The sequence below is a fragment of the Loxodonta africana genome, chromosome 11 (assembly GCF_030014295.1).
Source record: "Loxodonta africana isolate mLoxAfr1 chromosome 11, mLoxAfr1.hap2, whole genome shotgun sequence".
In the NCBI taxonomy this organism is placed as follows: domain Eukaryota; kingdom Metazoa; phylum Chordata; class Mammalia; order Proboscidea; family Elephantidae; genus Loxodonta; species Loxodonta africana.
The window spans coordinates 35,595,450-35,622,519 of NC_087352.1; the positions used below are offsets into that span (position 1 = coordinate 35,595,450).

General features: G+C 38.2%; 1 protein-coding gene across 1 annotated transcript in view; it reads left to right on the plus strand.

The window, feature by feature from the left end:
* Window positions 1-27,070, plus strand: part of NETO1 (neuropilin and tolloid like 1) — a 163,434-nt gene that overhangs the window by 96,178 nt on the left and 40,186 nt on the right. The window contains exon 7 of the mRNA XM_003406250.4: window positions 22,635-22,863. Coding sequence (XP_003406298.1) covers window positions 22,635-22,863 — 229 coding nt within the window. The remainder of the gene's footprint in view (window positions 1-22,634; window positions 22,864-27,070) is intronic.

Sequence of the window (27,070 nt, forward strand, 5' to 3'; positions counted from 1 at the left end):
AAACATCTAAACCTAGGGGAAGATTGATGACAAGGACTTTCCTCCAAAGCCAACACAAAGAAATGTTCCTTGGAGCTGGCACCCTGAATTTGGACTTACAGGCTCCTAAACTGTGAGAGAATAAATTTCGCTTTGTTAAAGCCATCCACTTGTGGTATTTCTGTTACAGCAGCACTAGATAACTAAGACATTAGTAACAGAGCTGAAGTTAGATCATTTCCTGACTTCTGATCCAGTATGATGTCACAAGACCATACTATTAAGGGAAATTACCAAGTTCTGTAAGACAGGATAAGAGGCAGAGCCAAAATCCAAAACCAAACCCAGTGCAGTCAAGTCGTTTCTGACTCATAGCAACCCTATAGGACAGAGTAGGACTGCCCCATAGAGTTTCCAAGGAGCACCTGGTGGATTCGAACTGCTGACCTCTTGGCTAGCAGCTGTAGTACTCAACCACTATGCCACCAGAGCCAAAAGACTTATAAATAAAAAAGGAAGACATAATTTAATGATTAAAGTCTTGGAAAGAAAAAAAAAACTCTAATTTTTAATATTTACACATCATTTGCTACTTCAAATTAACATAATTTTTATTCAGAAATGCTTTGAGTCAAATTGGAATAAACCAACCATAAAAAAAACCAACAAATCTAATGTAAATAGTCTTATCAAAATGGAGTTGTGTTAAAGTTGATTATAGAATGAACATATGTGTGGAAGGAAGAATCTTAAGAAGGCCCCCAGATTCCCAGCCTCAAGCCTTGATAATATATCAGATCTCTGACTTCGTTATATTACATGGCAAAAGAGATCCTGCTGATACAATGGGGGCTACCAATCTGCTCAAAAAGACAACATAAAGTATTATAATGACATGTGCAGAGACCTGGAGTTGGAAAACCAAAAGGGAAGAACATGCTCTGCATTTCTAAAGCTGAAAAAACTAAAGAAAAAATTCAAGCCTCAAGTTGCAATACTGAAGGATTCTAAAGGGAAAATATTAAATAGCTCAGGAAACATCAGAAGAAGATAGAAGGAATACAGAGAGTCACTATACCAAAAAGAATTGGTTGACATTCGACCATTTCAAGAGGTAGCATATGAGCAGGAACCAATGGTACTGAAGGAAGAAGTCCAAGCTGCGCTGAAGGCATTGGTGAAAAACAAGGCTCCAGGAATTGATGGAATACCAATTGGGATGTATCAACAAATGGATGCAGCACTAGAAGTACTCACTTGTCTATGCCGAGAAACTGAAAGACAGCTACCTGACCAACCAGTTGGAAGAGATCCATATTTATGCCTGTTCCCAAGAAAGGTGATCCCATTTAATGCAGAAATTATCAAACAGTATCATTAATATCACATGCGAGTAAAATTTTGCTGAAGATCATTCAAAAGTGGCTGCAACAGTATATCCACAGGAAGCTGCCAGAAATTCAAGCCAGATTCAGAAGAGGGCACAGAACCAGGGATGTCATTGCTGGTGTCAGATGGATCCTGGCTGAAAGCAGAGAATACCAGAAAGATGTTTACCTGTGTTTTATTGATTATGTGAAGGCATTCAACTGTGTAGATCATAACAAATTATGTATAACATTGCGAAAAATGGGAATTCCAGAACACTTAGTTGTGCTCATGAGGAACGTGTACATAGATCAAGAGGTAGTCATTCAAATAGAATAAGGGGCTACTGTGTGGTTTAAAGTCAGGAAAGGCATACGTCAGGGTTGTATCTTATCACCATACCTATTCAATCAGTCTGCTGAACAAATATCCTGAGAAGCTAGACTATATGAAAAAAGAATGGGGCATCAGGTTTGGAGGAAGATTCATTAACAACTTTTGATATGCAGATGACACAACTTTGCTTGCTGAAAATGAAGAGGACTTGAAGCACTTACTGATGACAATCAAAGACTACAGCCTTCAGTATGGATTATACTTCAACATAAGGAAAACAAAAATTCTCACGGCTGGACCAATAAGCAACATTATGATAAATGGAGAAAAGATTGAATTTGTCAAGGATTTCATTTTACTTGGATCCTCAGTCAATAGCTATGGAAGCAGCAGTCAAGAAATCAAAAGACGCGTTGCATTGGGCAAATCTGCTGCAAAAAAACCTCTTTAAAGCATTGAAAAGCAAAAATGTCACCTTGAAGACCAAGGTGCGCCTGACCCAAGCCGTGGTGTTTTCAGTCATCTCACATGCATGTGAAAGCCAGACAATGAATAAGGAGGACAGAAAAAGAATTGATGCCTTTGAATTAGGGTGTTGGCAAGGAATATTGAATATACCATGGACTGCCAAAAGAACGAACAGATCTGTCTTAGAAGAAGTACAACCAGAATGCTCCTTAGAGTCAAGGACAGGGTGAGTAGGTCTTACATACATTGGACATGTTGTCAGAAAAGGGATCAGTCCCTGGAGGAGGACATCATGCCTGGTAAAGTAGAGGGTCAACGAAAAAGAGGAACACCATCAATGAGGTGACTGACACAGGGGCTGCAGCAATGGGCTTAAGCATAACAACAATTGTGGGGATGGCGCATGACCGGGCAGTGTTTGTTCTGTGTACGTGAGGCCCCTTTGAGTCGGAATTAACTCAATGGCACCTAACAACATCAATCAGTTAATCAAATTGAGATTAGCCAGGGGACCCTAACCTCATCTAATTTGAGGCCAGGGATTGAGTTCTGATAATCTCTAAATTCCTATGGGTCCAAATTGATTCATTGACTTGACTGAACACAACAACACTAGAATATAATGCAGCAGTGCTTCAGTGGTAGAATTCTTGCCTCCCCTGAGGGGACTCTGGTTTCATCCCCAGCCAGTGCACCTTGAGTGCAGCTACCACCCTTCTGTCAGTGGAGGCTTCTGTGTTGTTATGATGCTGAACAAATTTCAGTGGAACTTCTAGACTAAGATGGACTATGAAGAAAGACTTCATCTATTTATGAAAATCAGCCAATGAAAACCCATTGGATCATAATGGAACATTGTCCAGTCTACAACCAATCATGGGGAATGACACAGAACCAGGCAGTATTTCTGTCTGATGTGCATGGGGTTGCCATGACCATAAAACCAAACCCATTGCCTTCGAGTCAATTCTGACTCATAGCAACCCTATAAGACAGAGTAGAACTGCCCTGTAGAGTTTCCAGGGAGTGCCTGGTGGATTCAAACTGCCGACCTTTTGGTTAGCAGCCATAGTACTTAACCACTACACAACCAGGGTTGCCATGAGGTTGCCATGGGGTTGCCATGAGTCTAGGCCAATTCAATGGATCCTGGTGGCATAGCGGTTAAGTGCTACAACTACAGCTAGTGGATAAGTGCTATGGATGCTAACCAAAAGGTCAGCAGTTTGAATCCACCAGGTGCTCCTTGGAAACTCTGTGGGGCAGTTCTACTCTGTTCTATAGGGTCACTATGAGTCGGAATCAAGTCGAAGGCAACGGGTTTATTTTTTTGGTTTTAACAATGCTTCTTGGAAATTTCATGGGGCAATTCTACTCTGTCCTATAGGGCCACTATGAGTCAGAATAGACTCAACAGCAACGGGTTTTTAATGGATTAGATAATTACCAAGGAAAGTATTATGATTCACTTTTTTTTTAATGAAGTTTCATTCTTTGTTCCGTCAGAGTTTTAAATATTTTGATACTTGTCTATGACACCAGAAAGTGATTTTAATATTGTTATCAGGGTTTTGTTGAGGGATAAGTGTTTTTTGAACATTTCAGACGGGAGGATGATGTTCTGATATCCTTCTCCAAATAACGGGGTTGCTAAAAAACCAACAACAACAAAAGACCCATTGCTGTTGAGTCAATTCCAACTCACAGTAACCCCAAATGACAGAGTAGAACTGTCCCGTAGGGTTTGCAAGGCTGTAATCTTCACGGAAGCAAACTGCCACATTGTTCTCCTGCAGAGCGCCGGTGGGTTCCAACTGCCAACCTTGCAGTTAGCAGCTGAGCTGCTTACTACCCTCCAAATTGACCAGATACCCTACCTAAGTGTTTAAGGCCTGTCACCAAGTAAATGGCAATCAGTGAGGTCCCGGGTTATATACTTTTTAGAACGAAGTTTTACTTATAAAATTGTTTTGTAGTTGTTTAAACCAAGAATGGTGTTTCTTAAATTGTAGCATATTTAATTTTGATTTATCGTAGAGAAAACTGCTCTGACAAGTCTTGGATAATTGCTCCTAACAGTGCCTATTATCTACGTATCATTCTGACATGAGAGGTGGGTCCAGTCTGAGAAGTTGATGTTAAATTTTTATTTGTGAATATATTACATAGTAAATTGGTAGCTAGATTTATTTGCTTGAGTGGAAAAAGAATTCTATTCTCCACATTAGTGTGATTTGAAGACAAATATTACTTAGAAATTGCTTATATTTCGTGAAGCCTCTCATGTCCTGTTTAATAAATCATCTTGTCAGTTCAAACTCTTTGTGACTGATTAAAAAGAATCATCTAGATGATTCACTGAGAAAAGATTATCATCTGACTACTTTACTAGGGTTCTATATTAGTCTGTTTTTCATTTTCTCATTTCTTCGGCACATGGACTAAGGAGCCTTCTGCAGTTTTCTAAGTTAAATAAAAATATTGTCATATGGCAGTTTTTTCCCTTTGTAGTATTAAGGCACAAGCTTTAGGCTGACAAGGTAGTCATTTGAATCATAATATAGGAAGGGCTTTTATATTATCTGTACTGGGGCTGGCATGGGGAAGCTTGGTCACTGTTCTGGCTAATGGCATTTGGCCTTTGCCCTGACAGATCTGGACCCAGTAAAGCTAATACTCCACTAGTTTATTTTCTTTCTTTTCCTAAAGGATTAAAAAAAAAAAAAGGCATTAAGAAAATCACTGAATGCTTCATAAGTGATTATATAAAAGCTAGTGACTGTAATTGTTCACTTCTTCTATAAATAGTGCTCTATATAATAAGAATGTCCTTTAAACATAGAAGGTGCCTAGACATCTTTCATTGGATTTCATGTAAGAATGCAACTAAATTACTTTAGATGGAAAACACAGGCACTCTCAACAATTGCCACATGAAAAACGTGGGCTGGGATATGTAAATTGCCTTTCAACTACAACAATGTTCTTCTATAAAATAATCTTGTTTTTAAAAGATTTTAGGGCAACAATTTCTTTCTGAGGGACACATTTATTTTCTAAGAATCACATTTATATCTTGATAGTCAACGTGTTCTTGGTAGCTCCTTTAGGAAACTGAAGATGGTTTTTGCTTGGTGGCACAGTGGGTAAGAACTCGACTGCTAACCGAAAGGACCACAGTTCAAATCTACCAGCTGCTCCTTGGAAGCCCTATAGGGCAGTTCTGCTCTGTCCTATAGCATCACTATGAGTTGAAATTGACTTGAAGGCAATGGGTTTTGTTTTGGTTTATTTATTTAGTTAGTTGGAGTTTATTCTCTTTAAGAGTATAGCTTTCTTTTTGGCATCTAAGTTTGTGAGCATTTAATAAAATAATATGCGAGTCTGCACAATATGATACTAAGGAGTGAGTTATCAAGTAGATCTGAGCTCAGCACCAATGGATTACTGAAAAGTCTGTATCACCTTGAGAAATTTATGTAATTTTTCTAAACCTCAGTTCTCTCATCTTAAAATGGTTTTTCACAAGCGCCTAGTGTTTTTGAGAAATTTGAATAAAATAATACAATAGCCCAGTGTCTCAAGCTGTTGTCAATAAACCCTGCAAATGTTTCCCTCATTAATTATAAGTTATTTAATGTGCTTGTACATGCAGAGAATGAGGGAAACTTGAAATAATTATCCAGACACATTAGACCCTGAAACAATTTCACCTGAAAAACATCAGGTAATCAAATACCCTTTTGTCCCTGAAGGAGCTGTGTTAGTAACTAATTATTTTTCCTTCTATGAGCTTAGTGTTTGATTTGTATAACTGTAAGGACACTGGGGAATGAGGTTACTTTGTATGACACTCAAAAGGAACTTTTGCACTTACCCTAACCAGTGGTTCCACCTATTGGTATTAACAATACCAGTTCTAAATATATATTTACAATTGTAAGTGCATATTCTTTTGAGAGCTAATAAACTATGTTGGCTTTGTTGCACTGTGTTTTCTAATCTAAATATACATTTTATTTTTTAAACTACATTTAGTGAGTTTATTACCCTATAAGATTACTGGGATTTTGAATTCATATTTTTTTATTTTATTTATTTATTTTTCCTTCTTTTTTAATTTTTATTATTATTATTTTTATTGTGCTTTAGGTGCAACCTTACAGCTCAAGTTAATTTTCTTATACAAAAACTTATACACACATTGCTATGTGACACTAGTTGCAACCCCCACGATGTGACAGCACACTCTCCCTTTCCACCCTGGGTTTCCCGTGTTCCTCCAACCAGCTCCTCCTGTCCCTCCCTGCCTTCTTATTCTGCCTCCAGACAGGAGCCACCAATTTGGTCTTGTTTATTTGATTGAACTAAGAAGCACACACTTCACAAGTATTATTTTATGTTTTATAGTCCAGCCCATGTCTGAAGAGTGGGCTTCGGGAGTGGTTTTAGTTTTGGGTTAACAGAGCATCTGGGAGCCATGGCTTTGGGGTTTCTCCAGACTCAGTCAGACCCTTAAGTCTGGTCTTTTTACTTGAACTTGAGTTCTGCTGCACACTTTTCTTCTCTGTCAGGGACTCTCTGTTGTGTTCCCTGCCAGGGCGATCATTGGTGGTAGCCAGGCACCATCTAGTTCTTCTGGTCTCAGGCTGGTGGAGTCTCAGGTTTATGTGGCCCTTTTGTCTCTTGAGCTAATATTTTCATTGTGTCTTTGGTGTTCTTCATTCTCCCTTGCACCAGGTGGGTTGGGACCAATTAATGCATCTCAGATGGCCTCTTGCAAGCTTTTAAGACCCCAGGCGCCACTCACCAAAGTCGGATGCAGAACATTTTCTTAATAAACTTTGTCACGCCAGTTGACCTAGATGTCCCCTGAATCCCTGATTCCCAGACTTCAGCCCCAGCTATTCTGTCCCTCAAAGTGTTTGGCTGTGTTCAGGAGAATTCCTAGCTTTTGGTTTAGTCCAGTTGTGCTGCCTTCCCCTGTTTTGTGTTTTGTCCTTCACTTCACCTAAGATGATTCTTGTCTACTATCTAGTTAGTGAATTCCCCTCTGTCTCCCTCCCCACCCTCATAACCATCGAAGAATTTTTCTTTTGTGTTTAAACTATTTCTCAAGTTCTTATAATAGTGGTCTTATACAATATTTGTCCTGTTGCAACTGACTAATCTCACTCAGCATAATGACTTCCAGATTCATCCATGTTGTGAGATGTTTCTTGAATTCGTCCTTGTTCCTTATCGTTGCATAGTATTCCATTGTGTGTATGTACCATAATTTGTTTATCCGTTTGTCTGTTGATGGGCACCTAGGTTGTTTCCATGTTTTTGCTGTTGTGAACAGTGCTGCAATGAGCATGGGTATGTATATATATCTATTTTTGTGTTGGCTCTTATTTCTCTAGGATATATTCCAAGGAACGGGGTTGCTGGATCCTATGGTACTTCTATTTCTAGCTTTTTAAAGAAGTGCCAAATCGATTTCCAAAGTGATTGTACCATTTTACATTCCCACCAGAAGTGTATAAGTTATATTTCCAGTCTCTCCACAACCTTTTTAATGTTTATTATTTTGTTTCTTTTGGATTATTGCTAGCCTTGTTGGGATAAGATGATATCTCATTGTAGTTTTGATTTGCATTTCTCTAATGGCTAATGATCCTGAGCATTTCTTCATGTATTTGGTAGTCGCCTGAATTTCTTCTTTGGTGAAGTGTCTGTTCATATCCTTTGCCTATTTTTTAATTGGGTTATTGGTCTTTTTGTTGTTGAGGTGTTGCAATATCTTATAGGCTTTAGAGATTAGATCCTTATCGGATATGTTGTAGCCAAAATTTTTTTTCCCAGCCTATAGGTTGTCATTTTTCTCTTCCGGTGAGGTTTTTCGATGAGCATAAGTGTTTGATTTTTAGGAGCTCCCAGTTATCTAGTTTCTCTTCTGCTGTTTGTACATTGTTAGTTATGGTTTGTATTCTGCCATGTATTAGGGCTTCTACCATTGTCTCTATTTTTTCTTCCATGATCTTTATTGTTTTAGATTTTGTATTTAGGGCGTTGATCCATTTTGAGTTAGCTTTTGTACGTGGTGTTGAGGTATGGGTCTTGTTTCATTTTCTTGTAGATGGATATCCAGTTATGCCAGCATGCATTTGTTAAAGAGACTGTTTTTCCCCACTTAATGGACTTTGGACCTTTGTCAAATATCAGCTGTTCATAGGTAGATAAATTTACATCTGGATTCTCAATTTTGTTCCATTGGTCTTGAATTCGTATTTTTTATGTTGGTGTTGTTGCTAGTAGCTGCTGTCGAGTCAGTTCTGACTCCGAGGGACCCTGTAGGACAGAGTAGAACTGACCCATAGGATTTCCAAGGCTGTAACCTTCATGGAAGCAGATGGCCATATCTTTCTGGCGCAGAGCTGAGTGGCTGGTAGGTTCGAATCTCCAACCCTTCAGTTAGCAGCCGAATGCTTAACCACCGAGGGACTTCTACATTGTGTTTTCAGTTATTTTTTTGTCAGGAGGGTGTGATGTGGAGTTGTGAGAAGATCCTTAAACTGGGCATTAGGGCTCTGAATCCCATTGCAGACTCCCACATTAAGTTGCTTATTTTCTTTGCTCCAGTTTTTCTTATTGTAGATCATCTGAAAGGCCTCTTCTTCTTCTTTTTTTTTTTTTTTTTACAAAACTGTGTAGATATGAAAAGACAAAGGATTTTGTAAAAACATGGAAGGTTTTACATTTTCAGATATGTATTCATAAAGTGGACATTTTTTAGTTATCTGAATCATTTCAGAAATGTGAGATTTTGCTGAGAAAAGCAGATCACAGATTGACTACCTGAGTAACATCTGAGTTTTTCATGGATGAAAATAAAGCGATAATCTGGACATGAAAAAATGCAGACTTTCTTAGGGCATAAGTTTGCTAAGGCTATAGCAATGGTAGTGAATTTAAAGTGTGCATCAAAGTTTTGGAAATTTTAGAATAGCTGCCAGCTGTTGTGTTACAGATTGCCTGTATACGTGAAAACACTTTTACCACACAAAGCATAATAAAACTTAAGTGCTTTGCATTATTTTTCATTTGGTTAATTTCCCCACATTCCTCCGATTTTGTCCTTCCTCCTTAAAGTTGTATGAGGATTTCCTTACTTAGGAATTCTTGTTTTATTTTCACTCACTGCATCTTACAAGTCTGCAACATTCTGTCTTACACTTTTATGTCATCATTAAAATCTGAATCACAGATACCTTGTTTTGAGAAACACTGCATATAATTTCTTCCTGTAGATAATAAAATTTAAATGATTATATATAATTTTTTTTTTTAGCACTTAAAATAATGTCTGTTTATAAAAGCAGCTGCTATTGAATTGACTCCAACTCATGGTGACCCTATGTGTGTCAGAGTAGAACTGTGCCCCATGGGGTTTTCAGTGGGTGATTTTCCAGTAGTAGATCACCAGGCCTTTCTTCCAAGGTACCTCAGGGTGGAGTCAAACCTCCATCCTTTCATTTAGCAGCTAAGCTCATTAACTTTTTGCGCCACCCAGGGACTCCCATCTGGCATATAGGTATCTAAGATAAATTTGATAGATGCTAAACAAATGAATTCATAAAGAACATTTTCATTTAGTTATTCACAGATACATCCTTTCACAGACTCCCCTGGAGTGCATTTTATGTGCCAAATGCTACTGAAGCTTAGAATACGAAAACACATGTCCCTGCCCTAGCTTTTTGGAAACACGCCATTTTAGTACAAGGGACATATAACCTGCAACCAAAGCTTAAAAATATTTGAGATGATACGTTAGCGCAGAGGGCATAGAAAATAATTCTGGGATGTGGAGCAGTGAAAATTGTTCAGTGAGTATGTCACAACTGAATTAGACCTTGAATAATCAGTGGGAAGTTGCTAGGAAGAAAATGGAGGGTAGTTGTTCCATGCAGAACTAATAACTAAAACTCAAAACTAACACCATGTGCAAAAAGTATGGCATTTTGAAAACAAATGTTTAAGGTTGAGAGATAAGAAGGGAAATGGACCCCTGTTATTACTATGAAAGACTTTAAGCAGTTGAGAACATTATCTTTTCAGTTTTATTTTAATGAAAATCAACTATGACATTTTCCCTTTGGAGAAACATAACCTCCAAGTTCTGCTTCTGCCTTAGTTGCCTCTTGAAAAAAATTTCTAACTGACTTTGGGTCAGTGAAGTGACTTCTAGCGGTCACACCTCATAAAAAGGGGTTTATTTCTGTGTTCTGTATTTAGGTAGCTTTCTAGACAACATCAGGTTCATTCAGTTAAATAGTATGATCTTTTAGACTTGGAGGAGCAACCATATTCTTGAGGCTCTGCACTGGTCTGTCATGTCTTCTTCAAAACCCTTTAATCATGTAAAGGAAATCTTGTCAGTTCTTTTAGGTGAGATCATGGTATTGTGGTTACGGTTTCGTAAGACCCCTTATATTTTAGAGAATCATACTGGAATACATATGTATAAAATAATAGGATATCTAGGATTTGCTTCAAAACAATATGGGAGGAGGTGGGGGAGTGTAGATAAAACACGAGCGGCCGTAGATGACAATTGTTGCAGCATGGTGGTGACTACGTGAGGAGCTGTCACATTGTTCTATTTACTTTTCCGGCTGAAGGTTTTAAAAAATTTTTTGTAACTACTTGGAAGCCAGTTAAAAATTTAAGCTAAAAGAGTACGATGATTAGGCTTGTTTCTTAGAAATACAGCTTTGTCTGTGCTGGGCTGTGAGTGGGGACTAGAGATTTAGGACTTTAGAAACACCCAGTCCAATCTGGCTGGAAGACTGGTGAAACATCATAGAAGTGTGAGTGGAGATGAAAAACAACTATTGGGAAGAAAAAAAAAATGACAAAAATTGGTACCCAATTCAATAAGAACATTGAGGGCAAAAGAAAAGTTTCTCCTTTTTCTTTTAATTTTTACTGTACTTTAGATGAAGGTTTCAGACCAAACTAGTTTTTCATTAAACAGTTAATAAACATATTGTTTTATGACATAGATTAAGAGCCCTTCTCAACCTTGGGTTCCCTATTACCAGATTTCCTGTCCCCTCCTGCCTTCTAGTCCTTGCCACTGGGCTGATGCACCCCTTTAGTGTCTTTTTTTTTTTCTTTCTTTCTTTTTTAAATTGTGGTTTAAGCTAAAGTTTACAAATCAAGTCAGTCTCTCATACAAAAATTTATACACACCTTGCTATATGCTCTTAAGGAGACAGCATACTCCTTCCCTCGACTCTATATTTTCCTGTCCATTCGGCCAGCTTCTGACCCCCTCTGCTCTCTCATCTCCCCTCCAGACAGGAGATGCCAACATAGTCTCATGTGTCTAGTTGATCCAAGAAGCTCATTCTTCACCAGTATCATTTTCTATCCCGTAGTCCAGTCTAGTCCCTGTCTGAAGAGTTGGCTTCGGGAATGGTTCCTGTCTTGGGCCAACAGAAGGCCTGGGGACCATAACCTCCAGGGAGCTTCTAGTCTCAGTCAGACCATTAAGTCTGGTCTCTTTACCACAATTTGGGGTCTGCATCCCACTGCTCTCCTGCTCTCTCAGGGGCTCTCCACTGTGCTCTCTGTCAGAGCAGTCATTGGTTGTAGCAGGGCTCCATCTAGCTCTTCTGGTCTCAGGCCAATGCAGTCTCTCCTTTATGTGATCTTTCCTGTCTCTTGGGCTCCTAATTACCTTGTGTCTTTGGTGTTCTTCATTCTCCTTTGATCCAGGTGGGCTGAGACTCATTGATGCATCTTAGATGGCTGCTTGCTAGAGTTTAAGACACCAGATGCCACTCTTCAAAGTGGAATGCAGAATGTTTTCTTAATAGATTTTATTATGCCAATTGGCTTCGATGTCCCCTGAAACCATGGTCCCCAAACTCATGCCCCTGCTACGCTGGCCTTCGAAGCATTCAGTTTATTCAGGAAACTGATTTGCTTTTGGCTTAGTCCAGTTGTGCTGACCTCGCCTATATTGTGTGCTGTCCTTCCATTCACCCAAAATAATTCCTATCCACTATCTAACCAGTGAAAATTCCTCTCCCTCCCTCCCTCCCTCCCTCCCCCTCTCTTAACCATCAAAGAATATTTTCTTCTCTGTTTAAACTATTTCTCCAGTTATTATAATAGTGGTCTTATACAATATTTGTCCTTTTGCAGCTGACTAATTTCACTCAGCATAATGCCTTTCAGATTCCTCCATGTTATGAAATGTTTCACAGATTCCTCACTGTAGTATGCCATTGTGTGAATATACCATCATTTTTTTATCCATTCATCCGTTGATGGGCATCTTGGTTGCTTCCATCTTTTTGCTATTGTAAACAGTGCTGCAATAAACATGGGTGTGCATATATCTGCTCGTGTAAAGGCTCTTATTTCTCTAGGATATATTCCGAGGAGTGGGATTGCTGGATCGTATGGCACTTCTATTTCTAGCTTTTTAAGGAAGCTCCAAATTGATTTCCAAAGTGGTTATATCATTTTACATTCCCACCAGCAGTGTGTAAGTGTTCCATTCTCTCCACAAACTCTCCAAGTTATTATTTTGTGTTTTTTGGATTAATGCCAGCCTTGTTGGAGTGATATGGAATCTCATTGTAGTTTTGGTCTGCATTTCTCTAATGGCTAATGATCGTGAGGATTTCCTCATGTATCTGTTAGCTACCTGAATTCTTCTTTAGTGAAGTGCCTGTTCATATCCTTTGCCCATTTTTAATTGGGTTATTTGTCTTTTTTGTAGTTGAGTTTTTGCAATATCATGTAGATTTTAGAGATCAGGCGCTGATCAGAAATGTCATAGCTGAAAACTTTTCCCCATCCTGTGGGTAATCTTCTTACTCTTTTGGTGAAGTCTTTGGATGAACATAGGTGTTTGATTTTTAAATGCTCCCAGTTATCTAGTTTCTCTTCTGCATTGTTAGTAATGTTTTGTATACTGTTTATGCCATGTATTAGGACTCCTAGCATTGTCCCTATTTTTTTCTTCATGATCTTTATCATTTTAGATTATATTTTTAGGTCTTTGATCCATTTTGAGTTTGTTTTTGTGCATGGCATGAGGTATGGGTCTTGTTTCATTTTTTTGCAGATGGATACCCAGTTATGCCAGCACCATGTGTTAAACAGACTGTCTTTTGCCCCATTTAACTGACTTTGGGCCTTTGTCAAATATCAGCTGCTCATATGTGGATGGATTTATGTCTGGAATCTCAATTCTGTTTCATTGGTCTATGTATCTGTTGTTGTACCAGTACCAGGCTGTTTTGACTACTGTGGTGGTATAATAGGTTCTAAAATCAGGTAGAGTGAGGCCTCCCACTTTGTTCTTCTTTTTCAGAAAGTCTTTATTTATCCAGAGTCTCTTTCCCTTCCATATGAAGTTGGTGATTTGTTTCTCCATCTCATTAAAAAATATCATTGGAATTTGGATCGGAATTGCATTGTACTTATAGATGGCTTTTGGTAGAACATTTTTACAATGTTGAGTCTTACTATCCATGAGGAAGGTATGTTTTTCTGCTTATGTAGTTCTCTTTTGATTTTTTGCAGTACTGTCCTGTAGTTTTCTTTGTATAGGTCTTTTACATCTCTGTTAAGATTTATTCCTAAGTATTTTATCTTCTTGGGGACTACTGTAAATGGTATTGATTTGAAAATTTCCTCCTCAATGTTCTTTTTGTTGGTGTAGAGGAATCCAACTGATTTTTGTATGTTTATCTTGTATTCTGATACTCTGCTGAATTCTTCTATTAGTTTTAGTACATTTCTTGAAGATTCTTTAGGGTTTTCTTTGTGTGAGATCATGTCGTCTGCAAATAGAGATGGTTTTACTACTTCCTTTCCAATCTGGATGCCCTTTATTTCTTTATCTAGCCTAATTGCTCTGGCTAGTACCTCCTGCACAATGTTGAATAAGAGTGGTAATAAAGGGCATCCTTGTCTGGTTCACAATCTCAAGGGCATTGCTTTCAGACTCTCTCCATTTAGGATGATATTGGCTGTTGGCTTTGTATAAATGCCCTTTATTATGTTGAGGAATTTTCCCTCTATTCCTATTTTGCTGAGAGTTTTTATCATGAATGGGTGTTGAACTTTGTCAAATGCCTTTTCTGCATCAATAGATAAAATCATGTGGTTCTTGTAATTTGTTTTATTTATGTGGTGGATTACATTAATTGTTTTTCTAATGTTGAACCATCCCTGCATACCTGGTATGAATCCCACTTGATCATGGTAAATTTTTTTGATATGTTGTTGAATTCTATTAGCCAGAGTCTTGTTGAGGATTTTTGCATCTAATTTCATTGGGATATAGGTCTGTAATTTCCTTTTTTTGTGGCTTTACCTGGTTTTGGTATCAGGGATATGTTGGCTTCATAGAATGAGCTTGGGAGTAATCCGTCCATTTCTATGCTTTGAAATACCTTTAGTAGCAGCGGTATTAACTCTTCTCTGTAAGTTTGGTAGAACTCTGCAGTAAAGCTGTCAGGGCCAGGGCTTTTTTTGTTGTTGTTGGGAGTTTTTCGATTACCTCGATGACCTTTTCCATCTCTTATTATGGGTCAATTTAGTTGTTCTACGTCTGTTTGTGTTAGTTTAGGTAGGTACTGTGTTTCTAGGAATTCATCCATTTCTTCGAGGTTTTCAAATTTATTAGAGTACAATTTTTTGTAATAATCTGATATGATTCTTTTAATTTCAGTTGGATCTGTTGTAATATTGCCTATCTCATTTATTATTTGGGTTATTTGCTTCCTCACCTGTTTTTCTTTTGTCAGTTTGGGCGATGCTTTATCAATTTTGTTAATTTTTTCAAAGAACCAGCTTTTCATCTTTTTAACTCTTTCAACTGTTTTTCTGTTTTCTATTTCAATTAATTCTGCTCTAATTTTTATTTTTTGCTTTTTCTGGTGCCTGAGGGTTTCTTTTGTTGCTCTCTTTCTATTTGTGCAAGTTGTAGGATAATTCCTCTATTTTGGCCCTTCCTTCTTTTTGTATGTGTGCATTTATTAATATAAATTGACTTCTGAGCATTGCTTTCACTGTATCCCACAGGTTCTGATAGGAAGTGTTTTCACTCTCATTGGATTCTCTGAAATTCTTCATTCCATCCTTAATGTCTTCTATAACCCAGTTGTTTTTGAGCAGGGTATTGTTCAGTATCCAAGTATTTGATTTCTTTTCCCTGCTTTTTCTGTTATTAATTTCTACTTTTATGGCCTTATGGTCAGAGAAGGTGCCTTGTAATATTTCAATATTTTGGATTCTGCTAACGCTTGCTTTATGACCTAATATGGGCCTATTCTAGAGAATGTTCCATGTGCACTAGAAAAGGAAGTATAATGAGGAAATGTTCACAATCATTAGCCATTAGAGAAATGTAGTTCAAAACTAAAGTGACATTTCATCTCACTCCAACAAGGCTGACATTAATCCAAAAAACACAAAATAATAAATGTTGGAGAGGCTGTGGAGAGATTGGAACACTTCTACACAGCTGGTGGGAACGTAAAATGGTACAACCACTTTGGAAATCGATTTGGCGCTTCCTTAAAAAGGTAGAAGTAGAACTACCATACGATCCAGCAATCCCACTCCTCGGAATATATCCTAGAGATATGAGAGCCTTTACATGAACAGATATATGCACACCCATGTTCACTGCAGCACTGTTTACAATAGCAAAAAGATGGAAGCAACCAAGGTGCCCATCAATGGATGAATGGATAAATAAATGATGGTATATTCACACAATGGAATACTACGCATCGATAAAGAACAGTGAGGAATCTGTGAAACATTTCATAACATGGAGGAACCTGGAAGGCATTATGCTGAGTGAAATTAGTCAGTTGCAAAAGGACAAATATTGTATAAGACCACTATTATAAGAACTTGAGAAATAGTTTAAACTGAGAAGAAAGCATTCTTTTGTGGTTACGAGAGGGGGGAGGGAGGGAGGGAGGGTGGGAGAGGGATAGTCACTAATTAGATAGTAGATAAGAACTACTTTAAGTGACATGAAAGAAAACACACAATATAGGGGCGGTCAGCACAATGGGACTAAGCCAAAAGCAAAGAAGTTTCCCGAATAAACTGAATGCTTCGAAGGCCAGTGTTGTAGGGGCATGGGTTTGGGGATCATGGTTTCAGGGGACATCTAAGGCAATTGGCATAATAAAATCTATTAAGAAAACATTCTGCATCCCACTTTGAAGAGTGGCGTCTGGTGTCTTAAACGCTAGCAAGCAGCCGTCTAAGATGCATCAATTGGTCTCAACCCACCTGGATCAAAGGAGAATGAAGGACACCAAGGGCACAAGGTGATTACGAGCCCAAGAGACAGAAAGGGCCACATGAACCAGAGACTACATCATCCTGAGACCAGAAGAACTAGATGGTGCCCAGCTACAACCGATGACTGACCTGACAGGGAACACAACAGAGAATGCTGAGAGAGCAGGAGAGCAGTGGGATGCAGACTCCAAATTCTGGTAAAGAGACCAGACTTAATGGTCTGACTGAGACTAGAAGTACCCTGGTGGTCATGGCCCCCAGACCTTCTGTTGGCCCAGGACAGGAACCATTCCCAAAGCCAACTCTTCCGACAGGGATTGGACGGGACAATGGGTTGAAGAGGGATGCTGGTGAGGAGTGAGCCTCTTGGATCACGTGGACACTTTAGACTATGTTGGCATCTGCTGCCTGGAGGGGAGACGAGAGGGTAGAGGGGGTTAGAAGCTGATGAAATGGACATGAAAAGAGAGTGTGGAGGCAGACAGCGGGCTGTCTCATTAGGGGCAGAGTAATTGGGAGTATGTAGCAAGGTGTATATGGGTTTTTGTGTGAGAGACTGACTTGGTTTGTAAACTTTCACTTAAAACGCAATAAAAATTATATAAAAAAGAAGAAAGCATACTTGACTGCTGTTGGGTGGAGCGTTCTGTATATGTCTATGAGATCAAGTTGGTTGATTGTGGCATTTAGATCATCCGTGTCTTTATTGAGCTTCTTTCTGGATGTCCTGCCCTTTGAAAGTGCTGTGTTGAAGTCTCCTATCATAATTGTGGAGCTCATTATCTCACTTTTCAATGCTGTTAGAGTTTGTTTTAGGTATCGTGCAACCCTGTCATTGGGGTGGATAAATATTTAATATGGTTATATCCTCCTGGTATATTGTCCCTTTAATCATTAGTGTCACTCTTTGTCCTTCGTAGTGGATTTAACTTTTAAGTGTATTTTGTCAGAAATTAATACTGCCACTCTTTCTCTTTTTTGGTTGTTGTTTGCTTAATATATTTTTTCCATCCTTTGAGTTTTAGTTTGTTTGTGTCTCTAAGTCTAAGGTGCATCTCTTATAGGCAGCATATAGATGAATCATGTTTTTTATCCGTTCTGCCACTGTCTGTCTCTTTATTGGTGCACTTAGTCTGTTTACATTCAGCATAATTATAGATAGATGTGAGTTTAGTGCTGTCTTTTTTTGTGCATTGTTGACAGTTTCTTTTTCCCACTTAATTTTTTGTGCTGAATAGCTTATCCTTATATATTGTCTTTTCATCATTTTTGTTGATTTTATTCCTGCTGATTCTCTATTTATTTCTTGTATTTTCTTTTGAAGAGTAGAATAGTTAGTCTTCTTTGTGGTTACCTGAATATTTACCCCTGTACTTCTAAGTTTAAAGCTAACTTTTATTTTTTTATATTACCTTGTCTTCCTGTCCATATGAGAGACCTATGACTACATTTCTTAGTCCCTCTTTATTGTTTTAATCTTGTATTCTTTTGCAAAATAACATTGCTGTTTCCCTGTTTTGAGTACTTTTTTAATTTTATTTTTGTGATTTCCTTGTTTGTGTTGACCTGTGATTGTTCTGTCCAGTGTTCTAGTCTTGGGTCGATACCTGATATTATTGATCTTCTAACCAAAGAACTCCCTTTAGTGTTTCTTGTAGTTTTGGTTTGGTTTTTACAAATTCCCTAAATTTCTGTTTATCTGGAAATGTCCTAATTTCACCTTCGTGTTTGAAATACAGTTTTGCTGGATATATGATTCTTGGCTGGCATTTTTTTTCCTTCAATACTTTATATAAGTTATTTCATTGCCTTCTTGCTCCATGGTTTCTGTGTAGTAGTCCAAGCTCATTCTTATTGACTCTTCATTTATCCCTAGATGCTCTTAAAATTCTTTCTGTATCTTTGGTTTTGGCAAGGTTGATTATAATATGTCTTGGTGACATTCTTTAAAAATATACCTTATGTGGAGTTTGACAAACATCTTGGATAGATATCTTCTCATCTTTCACAGTATCAGGGAAGTTTTCTGCCAACAAATCTTAAATAATTCTCTCTGTATTTTCTGTTGTCCCTCCGTGTTCTGGTACTCCAATCACTCATAGATTATTTCTCTTGATAGAGTCCCACATGATTATTAAGATTTCTTCATTTTTTTTTTTTAATTCTTTTATCTGATTTTTCTTCAAATATGTTGGTGCCAAGTGCTTTATCTTTAGGCTTACTAATTCTTCCTTTCCCTTGCTCAGTTTTACTCTTCTGGCTTTCTATTGAGTTCTCTAAGTCTATAAATTTATTATTAATCTTCTGAATTTCTGATTGCTGTCTCTCTATGAATTCTTGCAGCTTATTAAATTTTTCATTACGTTCTTGAATAACCTTTTTAATTTCTTCAACTACTTTATCTGTGTGTTCCTTGGCTTGTTCTGCGTATTGCCTGATCCCCTTCCTAATCTTGTTCCTGATGTCTTTAAGAGTTCTGTATATTAATCTTTTGAATTCTGCATCCGGTAATTCCAGGAATGCACCTTCATCCAGAAGAGCCATTGAGTCTTTGTGTAGAGACCTTGTTGAAGTGATCATGGTCTGTTTCCTTATGTGACTTGATATTGAGTGTTGTCTCCAAGTCATCTATAAGTTACTGTACTAGTTTATTTCATATTTGCTTGCTGTATCCTAGCTTATTGATTTCTTTTGTTTTGATATGCCCAAATGGGTTGCTTGAATGAACTAGCTTGATAATTTTCACCTTTGGGGCTCTGACATCCTATCACCAGATGGCTAGAGCTAGTATCAAGTATACCAGTCCAGGAGCCCATTCACTTTTCTTGTATGAATTCAGCTCAGGTGTCCAGGTAGCTGCTCATCCAGTGTGTGGTACAGGCTCTGTCCTACAGTCTTAGAGGGACAGGGGTGATTGGTGTAGGTACCGGTATCTGGTTGCAGCAGGGGGTAACACTCTGAACAAGGCAGGGGGCTGAGAACCATCCTCTGAGTGTCTGTGAGGAAATCGTGTCCCTGTTCTCTAGAGCATATGGGTGGGTGGGTTCTGCAGACAGACCATGGGCACCTAATCCTTTTGGTTGTAAGGACTGGGAGGTATCAGTTATCCTTGGACCCTGTTGCGGGTGGCTGGGTGACCTGAGTGGAATCATCAGTCCTTAGGCACCTGATGTGGGTAGGTGAGGACCCTGTTTAATAGGCTTAAACCAAATCAAACCCACTGCCTTCTAGTTGATTCTGACTCATAGCGACCCTATAGGACAGAGTAGAACTGCCCCATAGGGTTTCCAAGAAATGCCTGGTGGATTTGAACTGCTAGCCTCTTGGTTAGCAGCTGTAGCACTTAACCACTACACCACCTAGGGTTTCCTTAATAGGCTTAGTGGTGTCAAATATTGAACACCCACCTCTTCACAGCACAGCTGACACGGTTGCAGTCTGCCAACAAGGGCCTATTCTCCTGAAATAAGCCCACACAGGTCCATGCAGGGGGGTAAGGTATTCAAAGCCCACAGACCATTTATGCCTGGACTGAAGCCACTTCTGTCCTGGGCTCCGCCTGTTAGTGGAGATGGCAAATTATCTTCTCCCCCAAGGCCAGGAGGATGGCTCTGGGCACTCAACAGGGCCTATCTCAGGCCCAGGGAAATTAACTGCCTTTGAATTTGGCTTGGGAGTAGGGGTTGGCGCAGTAAAATTTATGCAAGTACTTAGCTTTAGCCAGGAGTGCCGTTCTTCTCTGGTTCCAGAAGTGTGAGTAGGCTGTTTGGCTAGCTCCTTCTCTCTGAGGAAACTGTGGCCCAGCGCTATCACCAGCCCACCTCAGCCACTCCCAGGAATAGTGCCTGAGGGATCCCAGCAATTCAGGTCCGGCAACTCCTCTCCACTTCTGAACCGTCTCTCCCTCCCCATGCTGCTCAGTCTGTTTTCTAACTTTATCTTTGATGTTCAGGACTCCTAGCTTGTCATAGATATAATTGTTTCACTTGTTTTTTGGGGTTTTTGTTGTAAGAGAGATCACAGGAAGCATATGGCTATTCCACCATCTTGGCCCTGCCTCCTCGTTTTGTTTTATGGGTCTGTCTAATCTTTGGGTGAAGGGTGAACCTTGGGAGTGACTTCATTACTGTGTTAAAAGGGTGTCCAGGGGCCATACTCTCGAGGTTTCTCCAGTCTTTTCCAGGCTAGTAAGTCTGGTCTTTTATTGTGAGTTAGAATTTTATTCTACATTTTTCTCCAGCTCTGCCTGGGACCCTCTATTGTGATCCCTGTCAGAGCAGTCAGTGGTGGTAGCTGAGCATCATCTAGTTGTACTGGACTCAGTCTAGTGGAGGCAATGGTAGATGTGTTTCCTTAGTCCTTTGGACTAATCTTTCCCTTGTATTTTTAGTTTTCTTCATTGTCCCTTCCTCCCGAAGGGCTGAGACCAGTGTGGAGTATTTTAGATGGCCACTGACTGGCTTTTTAGACCCCAAATGCTACTCACCAAGGTAGAAGGTAGAACATTTTTTTATAAACTATGTTATGCTAATTGAGCTAGATATTCCCTGAGACCATGGTCCCCACAGCCCTCAGCCCAGTAATTTGGTCCCTCAGGGAGTTTGGATGTGTCTACAGAGCTTCCATGACCTTGCCTTGTACAAGTTGTGCTGGCTTCCCAGTACTTTGTACTGTCTTACCGTTAGAGAAGGTTTTTTAAATTGAAATAGTAAAATTTAAATTATAAGGCAGACACAGTATCTGGTAAAAAAATTTTTTAAGAGAGTCACAGTTTTTGAAATAAATAAGGAAATTGCATGTAGAGTAATGATAAAGATGACTTTAAAAATGAATGCATGTCTTCAGTTTTGTGTCTGTTTTTACAAAAAAAAGAATTGAGTTTAAGAGCAAATAGCACACAGGCATTTAGGGTAAAAAAAAATAAGATGCTTAGGAGATATCTGTATTATGAGTGCTTTCTTTCAGAATCTTTCTGAATACCCTCTTGTAGTATGTGTTTTTTTTTGTTGTTGTTTTTTTGTTTTTTTTACTTCATATAACCTCTCACAGTTTTACATTATATCTTTGTGTCATGATTTAACTGACACTTATTTTCAGCACTGGATCTCATTCCCTTTGGTTCTCCATTGTATCACCAGCACCTGGTACAATGTAAGAAGCCCTAGACATCGTTGAATGGATAGATGAGTGGACACAAGTCTCTTTTACAGACTTGTCTTTTGTTTGAATCAGTTGCATGGGATTTTGAAAGCACATTGGTACAAAGTCAAATGTCTGTTGATTATAAAACAAATATGTCTGAATTAGTGTCATATCTTGGAAAGACTATGGAATAGGGGGTTAGACTTGATGTGTAATTTCCTATTTATACCATTTCTTTGAGTCTGAATATCCTCATCTGCTTACAGCAATAAAATGAGCTACTGTATAAAAAAAAAATTTTTTTTTTTAGAGTTGTTAAAAAAAATAGCATATAAAGTAAGTTGTGCTGCACCTCGTAGTCACTAAATGTTAATTTAATTTTCTTTTTGTAGAGTTACCTTAATAATACTGTGCTATGGTGAGAATAGTCTTTGACTTTCTCTGCCCTTAGTTTAATATACCTGATCTCAAAATGAGGCAGTACATTTATGTGAAATAAGTAACCAAACTGAAATCACAGACTACTTACTGGATACCATATTTGTTTCTCTTTGGTATTAATACAAATTATTTATTTACACATACTTTTGTAAATAAATGGAAGTCATTCTGACACTTTACAGGAATGTGTCAGAAATATGTAAAACACATGTATTGTGATCAAAATTTTTTTAAAGTGCATATATTTGCCAAATGAATAACTGACCCCAAATAAGTTAAGAGAAGGCATAAAGATTGTTTGGGTAAAAAATTGTGGGAAATGGTAAAAAAAAAAAAAAAAAAAAGAAAGAAAGGATAATAACACTAGGGAAAAAAAAAGTTAAGCCTAAGTTTTTCTGCATTTGTATGTGATTATATCCACACGGGAAAAAAATTAATAAGGCTGATTGCAATCAAGACTGTCTTGTGAGCCCAACAAAGAGAAAGAAGTATGGTACTTACTGAGCCATTGTCTCATTTTGATGTGGGGAAACCATTTTACCTTTGTGATTGTCTTACAGATCTACTTACGGTTCTTGGACTACGAGATGCAGAACTCCAATGAATGCAAAAGGAATTTTGTGGCTGTGTATGATGGCAGCAGCTCCGTGGAGGACTTGAAAGCCAAGTTCTGCAGTACGGTGGCCAACGACGTGATGCTACGCACTGGTCTCGGGGTGATCCGCATGTGGGCAGATGAAGGCAGTCGAAACAGTCGCTTTCAAATGCTCTTCACGTCCTTTCAAGAACGTAAGACTCTCTGCACATGCCCCTTTGTCCTTTAAGTGTATCCTAGGATGTAAGTCTCATGAACTGTGAATGGTGTTTTATTCATGCAGTTCGAGCACGGCAGGCTGTCCCTTAATAAGGTGTTGAAATCACTGCCATTCCCTTTCCTTCCTTTTTGATTCAGTGGCAGAAAAGAGTTCGTACTATATTTTGATCACTTATTTCAGCATATACATCATGGCCATGCTTATCACAGTCTGCACTATGCAACTGGGAGATGATGCACTCCGTTTGTCTTTGGTTTAGTTCTTATGAAGCATATGAAACTGATACAGCAGCTTCTCATGAAGCTTGAGTTTAAATCTTAAAAACCTGCATAAATGTATTTGGTAGGTTCTTTTTAGTAAGCTTCTCTTGCAGTTCCCCTTAGGTCAAATAGGACAATGGCTACTGTTTCCATTAAAATAGGAAGAGAGAGAGAATTGCTTGGGAAGACAGTCAACAGAAAAAGTTTTGGAAAATATCTAAAATGGAACAAAGGGTGATACTCAGAGTTATGTGCAAAGCCTAGCAATTTTAGAAAATTGTGTTCTAACAAATAATGAGTCATATTAATAGATATATTTGGAATGTTCTTTAGAAACCCAGAGTATTTCATGTTTTCCAAATTCATGCCAATGAGAAAGAAGCCTAAGACATTCAGCTTTAAGGAATCAACATCTCATGTTTTGCAACTATGTATTTATTTTTGTTTAAATAAAAATCACCATATAATATTTTTGAAATTTCAAATTTATTTTGTCAGTAGCAAGCAGATAATACATTTATTAAAAAAATAATAATAAATGGTTAATGTGTTAAATCTTCCATGTAATAAATAAGTATTTTAGAGCTGTAAATGCCTCTCTCATTACCCAGCTGGAGAATTCTAAGGCTCTGAATACCACTCAGTCTGTTGAAATCTTGACACTATCATCTGGTATGTTAAATATCTCTCCCAGCTTCCTGTCAGACTTGAATGGTGTGTTGCTATCTATGCCTTCATTTCTGTAGTTGTTTGAAAGGTTAGAGGTAGTACATCTTTATTTCAGTAAGGCATTTGGCAAAAAAAAAAAAAAAAAAAAACTTGTCATTTTCTTGAGTGAAGAAATTCACACTAAAAGCATGTTTGGTGTTTTCATTGCTGATTTAACTATTATCCCCAGTGAATGATATCTTTGGTGAAGGGTTGCAGGGCACTGTAATTTATTCAATATTATTATCAGGCATGGATAATAGTATATTGAGAGCTCCTATGTAATTTAAAGATGGTCTCTAAATCCTTTTTTTTTTTTTTCTAAATCCAGGTGGGATATACTCGAGGTTGTACTTTGACTCTTGTAATTTAAATAATACAAATATGCAAGGGCTGGCCAATATGAAAGATGAAATAATAAATATTTAAAAATATCACAAAGATCTGCATTTTTTTAAGCCAAAACTACATCATCAAATATAATGGGATAAATGCAAAAAATATGTAGTCTTGTTGTTGTTGTTGTTAATGGGTGCTTTCAAGTCAGTTCCAACTTATAGCGACCTACCTACAACAGAACTAAACACTGCCCGGCCCCTGCCACGCCATCGTTACAGTCTTTGCTATGTTTGAGCCCATTATTGCAGCCACTGTGTCAGTCCATCTTGTTGAAGTTCTTCCTTTTTTGTACTGACCATCTGCTTTACCAAATATGATGTCCTTCTGCAGGGACTAGTCCCTTCTGATAACATGTTCTTCTGGCAGTCTGTGGTATTTTCAATATTATTTGCAAACGTGGTAATTCAAAGGCATCAATTCTTCTTCAGTCTTCCTTATTCATTGGTCAGCTTTTGCATGTATATGAGGCAATTGAAAATGCCATGGGTTAGGTCAGGCACACCTTAGTCCTCAAAGTAACATCTTTGATTTTTAACACTTTAAAGAGGTCTTTTGCATCAGACTTGCTCAATGCCATACATTGTTAGATATCTTGACTGCTGCTTCCATGGGCATTGATTGTGGATCCAAGTAAAATGAAATCCTGGACAACTTCAACATTTTTTCCATTTATCATGACTTTGCTTATGGTCCAGTTGTCAGGATTTTTGTTTTCTTTATATTGAGGTGTAATCTGTTCTGAAGGCTTTAGTCTTTGATCTTCATCAGTAAATGCTTCAAGCCCCCTTCCTTTTCAGCAAGCAAGGCTGTGTCAATTTGCATATCACAAGTCATTAATGAGTCTTCCTTCACTCCTAATGCCACATTCTTCTTCATATAGTCCAACTTCTGGGATTATTTTCTCAGTGTACAGATTGAGTAAGTATGGTGAAAAGATATAACCCTGATGAATACATTTCCTGATTTTAAACCATGCAATATCCCCTTGTTCTCTTTGAAAGACTGCCTCTTAGTCTATGTACATGTTCCACATGAGCACAAGTAAGTGTCCTGGAGCCCATTCTTTGCAATACTATCCATAACTTGTTATGATCCACACAGTCAAATGCCTTTGCATAGTCAATAAAACACAGGTAAACATCTTTCTGGTATTCACTGCTTTCAGCCAGGATCCATCTAACATGAGCAATGCTAGCCCTTGTTCCTCGTCCCCTTGTGATTCTGGCTTGAATTTCTGGCAGTTCCTTGTCCATGTACTGCTGCAACTGCTTTTGAAATATCTTCAGCAAAATTTTACTTGAATGTGATAGTAATGATATTGTTCGATAATTTCCACATTCCGTTAGACCACCTTTCTTTGGAATGGGCACAAATGTATATCTCTTCCAGTTGGTTGGCTAGACAGCTACCTTCCAAATTTCTTGGCATAGATAAGTGAGCACTTCCAGTGCTGCATCCATTTGTTGAAACATCTCAATTTGTATTCTGTCAATTCCTGGATGCTTGCTTTTCGCCAATGCCTTCAGCACAGCTTGGACTTCTTCTTTCATTACCATCAATTCTTGATCCTATGCTACCTCCTGACATCATTGCATGTCACCTAGTCCTTTTTGTACAGTAACTCTCTATATTCTTTCCAACTTCTTTTGATGCTTCCTGTGTTATTCAATATTTTGCCTGTAAACCAAAAACCAAACTGGTTGCTGTCAAGTTGGTTCCAACTCATAGCAACCCTATAGGACAGGGTAGAACTGCCCCGTAGGATTTCTGAGGAGTGCCTCGTGGATTCAAACTGCCGACCTTTTGGCTAGCAACCTTAGAATCCATCATTATCACACCTCGAGCATTGATTTTTTTCTTCAGTCCTTTCAGCTTGAGAAATGCTAAATGTGTTCTTCCCTTTTGGTGTTCTAACTCCATTCCTTTTCATAATTGCATTGCAATACTTTGTCTTTTTGAGCTGCCCTTTGAAATCTTCTGTTCAGCTCTTTTACTTCATTACTTCCTCCATTTGCTTTAGCTACTCAGAGTTCAAGAGCAAGTTTCAGAGTCTCTTTTGACATCCATTATGGTCTTTTCTTTCTTTCCTGTTTTTTTTTTTTTTAAATGAGCATTTGCGTCCTTCATTTATGATGTCCTCCCACAACTCATCTGGTCTTCAGTCATTTGTATTCAATGTGTCATATGTATTCTTAAGATGGTCTTTAAATTCAGTTGGGATATACTCAAGTTCGTACTTGGCTCTCATCAATTTCTTGTAATTTTCTTCAGCTTCAACTTGAACTTACATATGAGCAATTAATGGTCTGTTCTGCAGTTGACGCCTGGCCTTGTTCTGACCAATAATATTGAGCTTCTCCATCATCTCTTTCCACAGATGTACTTGGTTTGATTCCTATGTATTCCATATGGCAAGGTTCATGTATATAGTTGCTATTTATGTTGTTGAAAAAAGGTATTTGCAATGAATAAGTCGTTGGTCTTGAAAAAATTCTGTTATGTGATCTCTGACTTTGTTTCTATCACCAAAGCCATATTTTGCAACTAATAAACCTTCTTCCTTGTTTCCAACTTTCACATTCAAACTTTTACATTTCGGAAATCAACTACAAATAGTAGTATATAAGAACCTGGACTCCTAGGAATTCTTAAGGTTTTATTTCATCCAAACTCAATCAGAGCCAGTACTTTTGTTATAATGGCAGAACTATTTTAAGCAGTTGTATTAAGGAAAGTGCAGTAAACACCTTAAAGGAAAAAAAAAAAAAAAAAAAAGTTAGTCTGATTGGAAGCTGTACTGATCAAAACGCAAAT